The following is a 14,316-nucleotide window of genomic DNA, read 5'->3' as shown; positions in this document are numbered from 1 at the left end:
CTTAAGGCTGAGAAGCACTTTGGCTTGGGGTAGAAAGAGTACTAAAGACAGCAACAAAGATGAGAAGTTCTGGTGTTGTATGACCACAGCACAAGCATTTGATTTAACTCCCTTACTTTGCAGCATTATTTATGGAGCAGAAGCACATCTTAGTGTCAAGACTGCAGTGTAACCCCCGATATTGAAAGCACAGTTTCCACTTCCCAGGGATAACACACTCAACATAGGATACACTTCACATGAGAACTGTTACAAACACTTCTATAGGTAATGGGTACGGTTGAGGCAAACACTTTTAACACAACTGGCAAACACTTTCTCTTTAATAAATTCTTTGGTAATAAACAGATCTTTAGCAATATTTACTTTGTGGGTTATTAACTGATTTTGCTGGTGTCTGCCCTGTCCCCCTGATCTCCCAGAGAGGGTAAACTTTATTATCTAGGTCACAGCTCACAGAACACAGCTGAAACAATGTACCTTGCTTTAATGAAAAGCAATTACACAATGAAAATACATCTTTAGGTAGGAGATGGTCTATATTGTTTACGAAGCTACTCCTGGACACAGTGAGGGCATCTTTGTCTTCAGAAAAATCTAAAACTCGGGTGTTCTCCAATGAACACTGAAATTCAAACTCCAATGCTGTACGTCTTCCCAAGGCAAAATGTTCTTTTTGGATTCACTGATCCCCAGAGTCCTGAGTTAAAGAAAGCAAAATGAAAGAGTTACTGCCATGCTAATCTACTATAACTCCTCAAAGCAGAGGAGGCCTGCCAACTATGGGCAAAGCAAGTTCAAACGATGACGGACTAAGACAATTACAAATCAATTAAGGACATTAAGCTCTGGTGGGTGACGTCATTGCATCAACTATAGGGACATGTGTGGAAATAAAATAGAAAAATACACTTTGAGATGGGAATTTAAAAATTACATGAAACTTTTGAAGAAAACTAGCCCAAGGGAGAAAATGTATATTTATATAAAGACCATGAAGCAACACAGGGTATGATGGTACAAGCCCGTCATCTCTGTATTCAGGAGGCTGGGACAGGGGCTGGAGAGGTGGCTCAGTGGTTAAGAGCACTGACTGCTCTTCCAGAGGTCCTGAGTTCAATTCTCAGCAACCACATGGTGGCTTACAACCATCTGTAATGTTGAGACAGGATTATTAACATCTATTTTCTGGTAGAAAAGGATACTATTATTTTTTTTAAAGATTTATTTATTTATTTTATGTCTATAAATACACTGTAGTTGCCTTCATGAATACCAAAAGAGGGCATTGGATCCCATTACAGATGGTTGTGAGCCATCACGTGTATGCTGGGAATTGAACTTGGGACCCCTAGAAGAACAGTTAGAGCTCTTAACTGCTGAGCCATCTCTCTAGCCCCAGATATCACTATTTTTGTATTAGTCTATATTTTCTCCTAAAACTGTGCAAATAAATTTATTCAAGCACACAATGAACTGGGACTTTTATGAATATGAAAAAAGTAAGGTTTAATCTATTTTAAAAATCACCTTTTATTATCCTGTAGAAGTAATTTACTTACCGTTTTTCTGTACCGGGGGACATTGTTTTCTATTCCATTGCTATCATCTGATTTCCTGTGTCAAAAAAAAAAAGGAAACACCAGATGTTCACGATGCATAAAATTAAGGCAGGGTAGTAAGCACATCATAGATGAACTTTAAGTCTTAAATCTTCCTAATTTCTTAAAGTAATAAAAAGTGTGACAGCCATCCATGTAGGTAAGGATAATTATACTGTGCCCTGTAATGTCAGTTCTTCTGCCTCACGCCCACCATGCCCAGCATCTCTGACCACTCCTGCGTAGTCACTAGGGCCTGGGGCTGCATCCGAACTGCTATGACAGTGGACTACCAGTCGCATGCAATTTAATTTTTACTTCCACAGCTTGCCCTACTTACTGCTTCTCTCCAGCATCTTGAGAAGCAATGTCAACATGACTCAAACTATAACAGAAAGAGTGAGGTTGCCTTTTATTTTAAATTTGGAATCTGATACATCGTGTGGTCCATCCCTAATTTCATTACAGCCATCACTGAAAATGTCTTTTAGGTATAAATTAGCAAGGGTATTTTAAGCTCGATTAGATCAATCCTTGCTGTGATTCATTTTAGATACTCTAGAATTTAGTTAGGAACTAATTTTTTATCACAGGAAACATTTTCATGTTATATATCTGTACATTTGTCAGGCACTATGTGTTTTGGTATGCATTGTCCTTTTTAATTTCTTGTTAAAAAGGACTTAAAAATAAAAATACAATATCAAAACCAATAGACTGTTGTGGGTTGCTATGTAGGTGCTAGGAATTAAACACATGCTATCTGGAAGAGCATCAAATGTTCTTAACCACTGAGCCATCCCTCTACCCTCAAGAATATTATCATCTTAAGCCAAGAATTGGTTGCTGACAGGAGCCTGATACAGCTGTCTTCTGGGAGGCTCTGTCAGAGCCTGACAATTACAGAAGCAAATGCTCACAGTCAACCATTGGACCAAGCACAGGGTCCCTAATGAAGGAGTTAGAGAAAGGACTGAAGGAGCTGAAGGGGTTTGCAACCCATAGGAAGAACAACAATATCAACCACCCAGACCCCCCAGAGCTCCCAGGGAATAAACCACCAACCAATGAGTACACATGGAGGGACCCATGGCTCCAGCTGCATATGTAGCAGAGGATGGCCTTGTTGGATATCAATGAGAGGAGAGGCCCTTGGTCCTGTGAAGGCTTGATGCCCCAGTGTAGGAGAATGTCAGGGTGTGGAGGAGTGGGAGGAGTGATTGGGGAGCACCCTCATAGAAGCAGGGGTGAGGAGGATGGGATGGGGGTTTCCAGAGGAGCAACAAGGAAAGGGAATAAGATTTGAAATGTAAATAAATAAAATACCCAATAAAAAAGAGAAATCTTTACAAAAAAAAATACACTGCAATAGATAATTGCTACATCTAGTAAAAATTAGAATTAGATTAACTAGACCATACAAAAAGGTTTTCATCAGTGATCAAAAACACAACCAAGGTAAAGAACCACTTAAGAATTAATACTCATTTCTGATTATTGTGCACAAAAGTCTGTCCTAACCACTTATACACAGAACTTAACAAGTGTATATAGTAGTAGCACTATGAAAACATTTGCACAGACAAAACCAGAAGTGCAGACCAGTAAGTGATGAGGGTAGATTCTGAGTCCCAATTTCATCGCACGGATGTATACAGAAAACAGCATGCATATCAGCATCCTCTTTTGTTTTGTTTCCAACTGCAAACATTTTACTTAATTTCATATTTATCTGCATTTTACAAAAGTGAAAAAAAAATAAAAAAACAATACTTACAACTGTTCGATTTGTTCAAATTCTTTCCCATCATCTGTACGACAACAAACAGAAAAGATATGGCCATTAAGGACTCCGTGCTACTTTTCCAGGTTCAGTTCAACCTCCTCCTAACAACACTTTCCCAGGGAAAGAACAGACGCTCCTTCAGTAGCTATGGCTTCCTCTGCTCCCTCTTAACAGGATGCCAGACCTTACCTGAATCTCTGGTCAAGAGCTGTTCGGCACCCTAGGATTTTTTTTTCTCAAAACTGTGATGTCATTGAAGCTTCCTTTTAAAGAATTATTTATTAATTTTATGTATATGTGTACACTGTCACTGTCTTCAGACAAATCAGAAAAAGACATCAGATCCCATTACAGATGGTTGAGAGCCACCATGTGGTTGCTGGGAATTGAACTCAGGACCTCTGGAAGAGCAGTCAGTGCTCTAAATGTATGAGACATCTCTCCACCCTGCCATTGAAATTTTTTTTTTGAAAAACTGTATAAAAATCAGAAAATAAATATAGAATAAGGGACAATTTTTCTCAAGGTTCCTCATCCAATAGCCCAGCACATATGGGTTTCAAACAACAGAAAAGCAACCCTGACTTCTGTAGGAATCTAGAAGAGTTGATGAAGTCGTTTTTAAATGGAGATGGAGACACAACTTAGTCATAAAGCACTTGTTGTAGAAGAATGAGGCTCGATGATCACTACCCAGACCCCTCATGAAAAGCCAGGTGTGCTAATGCACATTTGTAATGTCAGTGCGGAGACAGGGAAACAAGAGGGCACATGGAACTCAGAGGCCTGCCACTCCAGCCTAGTGGGTCAGGAAAGGCTGTCTGCCAAAATAAAGTAGACAGCGTTCCTAAAAATGACACTCAAGTTTGCGCTCTGACCTCCAATACACACGCACACACAAGCACTGACACACACACACACACACACACACAAGGACGCACACACACACGCAATTACCCTGACACAAATGGTCAAAATAAATTATTGAAGTTAAAAAAAAACCCAACCATTTGACACCATTGATATTAAGCAACCAGGGCTGTTTGTTTGTTTGTTTGATTTTGTTTTTTTATCTAAATCCCCATGTCAACACACATTCCCTCACTGGTGTTCAGTGGCAGCAAGAGAAGAAAGATGATTTTAACTATGACACTCTTCGAGAAGAACATCACCACAACTGTTACAACCATAAATACTGGTCCAAGTAGGAAACACGTTGCAAACCATTTTTAGTTATTTTGAGTGTATGCGTGCATGTGTCTGTGTCTGTGCACGTCAACCTGTGTCAATGCAGGTATTGCAGGATTAATGCTTAGGCACGGAGGTCACAGCCTGACTTCAGGTGTCTGTTCATCCTTGACTTCCACCTTGACAGGATCTTCCTGCTCTTTTCTGCTACTGTGTATGTCAGGCTGGTGAGCCTAAAATTTCAGAGATCTGCCTTCACCTCTGTCCTCTACCTAGGAGCGCTGAGACTATAGAGGCTCGCACTATAAACTCTGGAGATTTCAATGCAGGTTCTTAGACTTCTTAAACCAATGCTTCTACCCAGCCATCTTTCCAGCTGCTCCCCAGAACTTGTAGTGTGACTACGCTGTGCAGAGCCATAATACGCATCATAATTAAGTGATTATCGTACCTGGGTCATTCTTTTTCTTCTGCGTGTACACTTCACAAAGCAGGATGATGGCCACCAAGAGGATGACTTCAGCAATTATGGCAAGAAATGGCTTGAGAGGCACCATGAAACTCAGCACAACCAGCTTAATGTGTTCCTCACTCTCCCCTAACGGGAAGGCTGCCCGGCACCAGTAGGATCCTCCATCTTCCTCCAAAAGGTGCTTTACCTTGAGCTTTGTTTCGTTAGCATAGGAACCATTTATATCAAACTTATCGTTCACGTGGACATCGATGGGAACCTAAGGCAAAGAGACATTAAACCCCTTACATAATGCAAAAGGAGATACGTGTCCCATGTGATCTTATCCTGAGCAAGGCTGAAAAGATGGAGACAAGGAAACCACTTACCGGAAAGGGGCATATGAAAATGTATGAGACATTCTATAAAACAGAGCTTTAACGTCACCAGGGCGTTGGTATTCCAGCAGCAAGCAAAGGAGGGAAAAGTCTATTCAGCTAGACAAGTGTATGTCTAGGTCACCAGTAGTAACTATTAGGTGAGAATTCAAGGCAGAAAATCAGGTCCAGTCATCTTGGGTTTTCATTCTCATGTATGACTAGCTCTCCACAAACAAAGACAGGCACAAAAGGAACAATGCGCCTCTAAAGACAGTGTTCTAGCCATTCCTCTGAAGATTAATCACTAGCCTGACAGCACTAGTTCCCTACACTGATGGCCAGGAGCAGCTCCAGTGGCCAGCTCTCTGTGATGTCTTAGACCCCAGTTCCTCCCTTTCATGTTCCGGTTTCTTCCTCTCCCAGGTAGACTAGCTTCCGAGACCTGCTGGGTTTTCCTCATGCTCACAAACTCACACTTAGAAGCCGTTATACTTAGTCTATTTACATTAAATTTTATTCTCAGGACACTCGATGCCTTTACTCCTCGATCACTGGCCTGAGAAGTTCAATTAAGTGCTAATCTGCACATAAATGTTCTCAGAGGTTATCCAAGGAAGAATTCTCTGCAAATGTATTTGGGAAGAGGAATAAAGATCGTTGCCCATCTCTATGTAGACAGGCAGCATGGACGGTTAATAGGACAAAAACCACCATATGAATCAGAGACAATAAATCAGCGGACTGAAGTTTAAGAAAAAGTTCAGAGCTAATTCTGACACCGATGAGGACTTTCATTTTGAAATGGTACTTGAACTAAAATGTTGACCTGCGACCCCTTCCCTGGCTCTGTCTCATAGCTGACACAGCCAGGCTCAATGCCAAAGTAAGAGGATAATGATTCCTACAGAGAAGCACAAGGATGCCCAGAAGGACATTCTATGACATTAATATAAGTTGACTCGGGCTCCAGTTTGTCTGCTATCACATCTGCATGAATTTATTAGGCTATGTATTCCAAAGACCACAGCTGATGCTTGGTTTTACATTTATATGTCATTTCTAGCTACCTGCCCTAATCAGCCATAAGACAAAAGGCAGAGGACTCCTTGTTTAAGCTGCCTCCAGCCATTTTCCTGGAGCTTTAAAGTATTATCATCATCACAGAAGCAGACATGCTCCTTCCCCATAGAATTACAGATTTTCTTCAATGGGATTTTAATTTGAATACTCATTAGCACCAAGGAATGATAAGAGTACCCCTAGAATACCATGTCCCAAGTTTCAAGGTCTTTGAGGCAATCTGAGTGAGGAAGTGGATAATTTATCCACTGGACACTCTTGTTTTCTTCCTATCAGCTCTATAAAGTCAATTGTCTTAGATGTATAAAGCTTTGAAATGCAGCATCCCACTCCTTCCCCCAATACCTAAAGCACCCCATAGGGCCAATGACCCAAAAAAAACCCAAGACCTAAGTTTAAGTGACCAAATTTACCTTCGTTTTTGGTTTTTAGGTTTTTTTGTTTTGTTTTTATTTTTGTTTTTGTTTTTTGTTTGTTTGTTTGTTTGTTTGTTTTGTCAAATGGTTGTCAAATGGTGAAACGTGTCAGATATTTCAGGAGACAAGCTTGGAAAGGGAGTCTGGCATTTTGTTTTCTGTGTCCCTAGTTACTGGCAAAAAGTGAGGCTTTTTTATTAAACTTATTTCTAGCCTTGTCAACTACAAATACTTTGGTTGTGCCTTGTTACAGAGTCTGAGATATCATCGAACTCTCTATACATGGCTTGAAAACACAACGATCATCCCGCTTCACCTCCCCACAGGTCTTGGATTACAGGCATTTGTCCCTACACCAGGCAACGAGTCTCTCCTTTGTTTATTTCTAATTTTGTTTTGTAGCAGAGCCTTGCTATTCAGCCTTGGTTAGTCTGGTTTTAAATGGTCCCATTTCTTTGGTCCAGGTTAAACACAAAGCAATCTTCCTGTCTCAGTTTCCTCAGTACTGAGATTACATGCACAAGCCATCATGCCTATCCTGAAAATAAATTTTAATTATATTTCGACGAATTTTCTTTTAAAGAATAAATTGCAAAATCTAAAAAGAAAAAGAAAAGAGTGGAATATGGCCCAATAAAGCATTAAAAGTGTCTTCACACATATAATATAATACCCTGAGAACACTCAATGACAATTCCATTTATTACCTTGGTCACTTGGTAATTACCAGTTATGATAGAAATATTAGTTTTCCTAGGAATTTTAAGCCAGTTATAATCTTATTTATGAACTAAACGTTTTCTTGTTTTGTTTTCTTCAAATCAGAGAAAGATCTTTTGTGTTTACACGTGTGTATACCTGTGTGAGTGGGTGTGTTAGCACGCTTTTATGTGTGGTGTATGTGGAAGCCACAGATAAGCATCCAGTGCCTTCCACAATTGCACTCCACTTGGTTTTTGGGAGAGTCTCTCATTAAATCTTGATTTCACTAGCAATACTGGACTGTGAGGCCAGCAAGCCTCTGGGACCATCCCGATCATCCTGTCTCCCACCTCCCTAACACTTGGATTACTAGTGTGCCTCACTTTGGGTACAGGGGATCCAAACTCTGGTCCTCCTGCTTGAAGGGCAAGCACTTTCACCAACTGTATCGTCTTCCTAGCCCCAGGAAACACCATCTTACCTGTGCAGTTCCATTACTCATGTACCAAGTCCAATTTAAAGGAAGACAATTTTGACATTCACACTTCAGCACAGTGGAATCCCCCACGTAAGTGATTAAAGGCTTGTTTTTCCCATGAACTTTGGGTACTAAGAAAAAAAATTAGGAAAAAAATGTGTATTATTGAAATGGTTTAAGCAAAAGAAATGTACTAGACTTGCAGACATTTCCCCACTTCTTTTCTCACTAATGCATTGTTCTCTTCGCGAGATTCTGATTATACATAAAATAAAACCAACTTGCAGTCTTTAGGAGACATCAGCAGTAGTGGTTAATAGTCCTGGAGGGATGACTGCAATAGACAACTGGAAGGGAAGCCTCCAGTGATTAAAACTCTGACCATTCCAAGTTTGCAACAAAGTATTAAATGCTTGAGCTAAAAAAAAAAAAAGCCTCTTAAGGCTGTTCTTTCTTCCCACTGACTGAGATACTGGACGTTTCTTCAGAGCTTTACCCTTAAGAGGCATGAATAAAAAGGCAACATTTTCAGGCGAGAAAACAGTTCTAATTGGTGCAGATTTGTAAAGAGCCAGCAGAGTCAGAAAAGGTGGTGACACAAAGGGACAAAGGAAAGTCGAGGGGGAACAGGGATGTGGCTCCATGGAGAGTGCAGGCCCAGGGTGCCGAGCCCTGCACTGCCAAGGGAAAATTAGAGCACAGAAAACGAGAGAGCTAAAAACAGAGTTACAGCATGACTTCAAAAGAACATACACTGACGCTAACTATGGTAAGTCTCTTCTTAGTCAGGAAAGTCTGAAGGATACACAATTAGTAACAATGATGAGGAACCCAAAGTCGGAAAAATGAAAATTTAAACACCTGAACAGTTTGCTTAAAGAAACTCCAACACATCAACAGAAGCACTCACTGGAAAGCCACAAGGCAAAATTTGCCCTGTCTGGAGATCAATAATGATACCTTTGTTTTCTTTCTTTTTTCTAATTTTGCTAATTTAAAGATTTTTTAAAAATTTGTGTGTTCTGTTTATTAAGTTAACAAGCAAAGAAAAATAGATAAAAACTACTGTAGTATCTAAAGGTTATATTATGGGGTCAAAATTTACTTTCAGTGCAGAGATTAAGAAGATTTTCTACTTCTACAGCAAGGACTCTAGATAAAATATGCGCTGTTCAGGGGTTCTTGAATTTTCTACTGAGCCTATTCATGATGCATGAATTGTAAAGATGGGAATCAGAAAAAAGAAAACAGTAACTATTGGAAAAGAAATTATACATTAATAACCAATTATTTGTTATTTCGTCGGTGGCTTCTGTCCTTAGGTGAGCATGGCCCAGTGGCAGAGATAGAAAAAGGTTCTATCTGTAACTGTGAAGTGAAGCCAAGTCACTGGGCTTGATCTAATTATACAGATCATCCTTGTTCTCTTCAGGATGATCGGTGGCGTGTGGTGGGGCCCTGTCATCAGGAAAGAGAGGCACGGGAGATGAGGACACCACTAACTCAGACATAAATGCTTCACTAATTAAATGATGACAGATGGGGCAATCTCTACATCAGTGGCTGTGATACGTTGAAAGCGTCTTCCACAGTCTGACCTTTGAATACGTGGTCCCTGTTGGTGACTGTTTAGGGAGGTTTAGGGTGCGGCCTTGCTTAACACAGTGTTCAGCGGATTTTGAGAGCATAAAAACGCGTGGCCCTTGAGTTTGCTTTTCCTGCCTCCGGCTTGAGTTTTAAGATGTGAGAGCACAGCTTCTGCTCGGGCCACCATACTTCCCTTCTATGATGGACTCTTAAACCTCTGGAGCCGTCAGCCCAAATAAACTCTTTGCTCTCTACGTTGCCTTGGGGATAGTGCTTTACTCCAGTGGCAGAAAGTAACCTGAGATGCTGGTTCTCATACTCTCTGTAACCACAGATGCATGCTTTGATTAAACTAGCCATTACAGACAGTTTTACAGAAACCAAGGATATGAACCACCAATCAGGCAGCACAGTCGAGACGGGCACTTTGTGACATCACTAGGGGACATGATTAGAGGTGAGTATATATGAATAGATTAAAGCGCTTGGATTCCAATCATCCCTCCCAGAAGAAACTGGTAGGCCGACCCTACTGGAAGAGCTTAGCATTCCTTTTCCTAACTCACACGCCTAACTGACTGACACCTGCTAAGCAGAAGTTCCTAACAATTATCTCTAAGATCAGGTCTAAGTGTTAGAAGGAGTCAGCACCGTTCTAACAATGCCATGCACATAAGAGTTCCAGCCGGGGAACAAATATTTGGCACATACGACAGCCATGCTACCTATAAGTATCTTATGGGTAGGGCATTATACTTCTGCTATGTTCTCGTAAAGGGTTACACAAGAGTTCAACAAATGGAAAGTGCTTGGTACATGATAACTGTCACAACGGTTCCAACTTTTATTGGGATGATGCCCCCATATAGCTCCCTTAATCATGATTCCCCGTAATTAATGGCTGTGCCCTTTATATGTCGTGCCATTAGCCACCTTCATGAGAAAATTACTGTCCGCTGTGGTTTTTAGGTCAGCTAGCTAGCCTTTGGGAGCAGAGGAGAAATGAGTTCTACAGAGGGAAGTGACGGAGGACTGTACTTCACGTATGTACATCTTAGAACTGTGTAGACGTCTGAAATCACTCACGAACCGTCAACCGAGTTCCTGTATGATTCACCCAGACCATCTGGAAAGGGAGATGCTGAGGAGAGATGAATAAATAGGACAGAAGGGAAAGAAGAAGCATGAAGAAACATTAGCTGCAGACTCTGGAGACCCTAGTTCATCCAAATGCCATACTGTAGACGACTCTTCCTAGAAGCCGTGAGGCTTCTACCGTGTAGACCACACAGCCGAGCACTGGCTAACATTAGGCATGTGTGCTGTCATTCAGGAAGTTTTAACAATCTAAACCGGGCTGCCCGGCTAGGTCCTTACCAATGATTAGAAACAGCTGTCTAAAAGATCAGAACAAACTTCCTTCTAGACCTCCTATGTGGAAGAGAAAGGATACTCACTCGAAGGCTAAGAATAAAAAGGAAACACCTCGCTTACAGCATATAGTTTACAATGAGAAAATACAGAAGAAAAGCAGACAATAATTTGATTTAAAAAAAAAAAACAAGAGCTAAAACTTTAAGAAAACAATTTTAATCTAAATGGATTTCGGTGGAAAGGGCATGTGGGAGAGACATCTCCCACATAGGTGTTCTGCCTCAAAACAGGCTACTTCTATATGCTTAGTCCCACATCCTCTGAATACTGAAATCACCTTGGGACTCACTTATAATCCAGATAGCTCTGATACGGAGGAAACTAACTGTTATGAGAAAATGGGAAGCAATTCCCAGATCCAAGGGAAAGAGCAGACCATCTGTCTTGCTACTAATATAACGAGTATATTTTAAGTTACTGAGGAAAAGAAAATGATTAAACGTCAAAATGGTAAAGGCTCATCTAGGCAGGATCCCAGAACATTTTATTCTGATTTGTTTTTGCTTAGGGCAGGGTCAATTTCCTCACTAAAAATTGGTGGTGGGAGCTGCCTTAGGCTGGACAACGGTCTGTGGACCGAGGTCTCTGCTAGACTCTACGTAAATCCCTTTCATTCACTCAGCACTCCTGTTGGAGCCCTAGAGAGCAGAACTGACACTGACAGTACTCGCTAGTATTGTAGTACACTGGCTGGCTGGTCTGTTTTCTAGAACTGGAAATTTAGAGAAATAAATAATGCCATCTCTATTGATCCTGTTTCCTCACTACTCAGATGACTGGTCATCTTCTTCTCAGAGTCATCAGCACTGCTGAGTTCAGGTGGTAGAGAACAGATTAGTCCACTTTGATCAATCAGTAAGCCGTAAGTGCCCACGCTGTCACATCTTCCTGAGATTCGATAGAATACAAGCAAGGCTTATATTCCTAGCTAGCCAACAGTCACGTTATCTGGTTCCTCTTTATGCATGTTTCCCTATCTGTGGTTTTGTTGTGAGGAGGGGAGACTGGAGAGCAGGGGACTGAGCTACTCTCGGATATCCTGACAAAGCACCCTCATGCTGCACACACGCCACCATCTCACCAGACTTCTTCACAAAGCACGAAGCAGTAGATGAGGCTCTATTATGGTAGCACCATGTTTGACGGCTGATGGTTCACTCTAGGGCATAGAGGGCTCCCCTTATTTTGGAAGAGGTGCCAAATAGAGACCTACAAATCAAGCACAGATGAGAACTTGCCTCACCTTTTTCTGAAGCCACAAGGTGCCCTCCAAACCTGAAATGGAGCTGAGCCACACTTCTCAAGGACCATTTGGAAAAGCAGAAAGAGAAGGTTCTTTTAGTCCCCTGGTTCATGAACTTCGTGAGCCAGCCTCAGCTCGCCATTAGGTTAACAGTGTTCTGAAGGGCAAATTCTGAAGCCCAGCATTGGTCAGGGTCAGGTTTTGTTATCCTGGGATCTTTATCTTTTAGATACTCTATTTTTCAAAGCTGGCACATACTTCTGTTAAGGTTTCTACTGAGGTGATGAAACACCATGACTTAAAATAACTTGGGGAAGGAAGGGTTTATTTCAGCTTACAACTCTCAGGTCACACCTCATCACTAAGAGAAATCAGGACAAGAACTCAGAGCTAGAGGAAGGATCTGTTGCCAAGGCCATGGAGGGGTGCTGCTTACTGACTAGTTTCCTCTGCCTGCTTTCTAAACAGCACCCAGGACCAACAACCCAGAGTTAACACTACCTACAGTGAAGTGGGCCCTTCCACACCAACCAACATCAAGAAATTGCACCACTAAAGACCAATCTGGTGGGGGCACTTTCTCATGTGAGGTTCCTTCTTTCAAAGTGACTCTACCTTCTGTCAAACTGACCCAAAACTAGCCAGCAGAGTATGCTTCCTTCTCAAAGTAGGTCACGCTTTGGCCAGAAATCATGTGTTGAAATTCGACCAAAAGATTGACACGTATCCACAAACTGAGAATCAGAAGCAGAAAAAGTCAAGTTTGGACAGAGAGTGGAGAAAGAGGATGTTGAGGTTTAGTCGTTTGCTATCTATTGTAATAGTGAGTGTGCCCCCATCACCCGAGACCTGGTTGTTCTGAGGAACGAGAGTCTGCCAGAGTCATCCATTGAAAAGTAGATTTTAACAGCATAGAGGGTAGGCAGCTGCCCAGCTTTTGTACTATTTAAGGATTATTGTAAATATAAAGGTTGTATGTGTTTCCTTTTTTTTAATCTGGGAACTAAATTGTCCAACATCAGTAGAAACCCTAGGCTGTGGTTAATTTCTACAACAACAGGAGAAACTATTTCTCAGTAAAGCTTTGTGAAGGAGATGCCCAGGACACATAACAGGCAGCGAGAAGGGCTAATCAAGCAAACGTGGTATTCTGTAAGAGCTGGATAAGAAGTCATGGCTGTGACCTTAAACTGGTCCATCTGAATGCTGGGATCAGGCTACAGTCCACATAAGTAACATCGGGTGACAACCCAGAAACGGAGAAGCTCATAGATTGAAAACAAAACCTCTTTCCTGTTATTCTCTTATGCGTCTCAACGGTTAGTCAAGCAGAAATTGAGAACTTGGTTAAACGAGATGCTTTCTCTAAAAGTGCCCAGCTTCCCATCACCTCTACTTGGCTCAGTGTAATGACCAAGAGCCATATGGACTTGAATTATACATATATTGAGTTAGGGACTCACTGGGTAGTTCTGGCTGGCCTAGGTTTCAATATATAAACTGGAATGGCTTAAAGAGATCTACATGCCTCTGCCTCCAGAGTGATGAGATTTCCAACAAAGGGGAGGGAAAACCTGTCAAGACCATATCCAGAGGTTGTCAGGCACAGCCCCTGATTGGGGGATGGGGCCACCCACCCATCTACAAAGTTTTAAACCAGACTGGCTCCTGTCTAAAGGAAAGGCCATTCAGAGATGATCCCACCTGGGGATCCATTCCACAAGCAGGCACCAAACCCAGACACTATTGTGGATGCCAAGAAGTGCTTGATGACAGGGGCCTGATAAAGTTGTCTCCTGAGAGGCTCTGCCAGAGCCTGACCAGGACAGAGGCAGAAGCTCACAGCCAACCACTGGACTGAGAAGAGGGTGTGGAATGGAGGAGTCAGAGAAAGGGCTGAAAGAGCTGATAGGGTTTGCAACCCCACGGGAAGAACAATACCAACCAACCAGAAACCTCCGCCCCCCCAA

At 41.7% G+C, this 14,316-nt stretch overlaps 1 protein-coding gene across 1 annotated transcript in view; it reads right to left on the bottom strand.

Annotated features, from left to right (window-relative positions):
• Positions 1–305: 305 nt before the first annotated feature.
• Positions 306–14,316, bottom strand: part of Emb (embigin) — a 47,547-nt gene continuing 33,536 nt past the window's right edge. Inside the window, exons 5-9 of the mRNA XM_032898860.1 lie at positions 8,086–8,213; positions 5,027–5,306; positions 3,379–3,412; positions 1,563–1,617; positions 306–700 (exon numbers count right to left, since the gene is read on the bottom strand). Of these exons, the coding sequence (XP_032754751.1) occupies positions 683–700; positions 1,563–1,617; positions 3,379–3,412; positions 5,027–5,306; positions 8,086–8,213 (515 nt within the window). The 3' untranslated portion in view covers positions 306–682. The remainder of the gene's footprint in view (positions 701–1,562; positions 1,618–3,378; positions 3,413–5,026; positions 5,307–8,085; positions 8,214–14,316) is intronic.

This window comes from Rattus rattus, chromosome 3 (assembly GCF_011064425.1).
Source record: "Rattus rattus isolate New Zealand chromosome 3, Rrattus_CSIRO_v1, whole genome shotgun sequence".
Classification (NCBI taxonomy): Eukaryota; Metazoa; Chordata; class Mammalia; order Rodentia; family Muridae; genus Rattus; species Rattus rattus.
The sequence above is the reverse complement of the archived record's forward strand: the minus strand, read 5'-3'. Positions and strand labels throughout refer to the sequence as shown.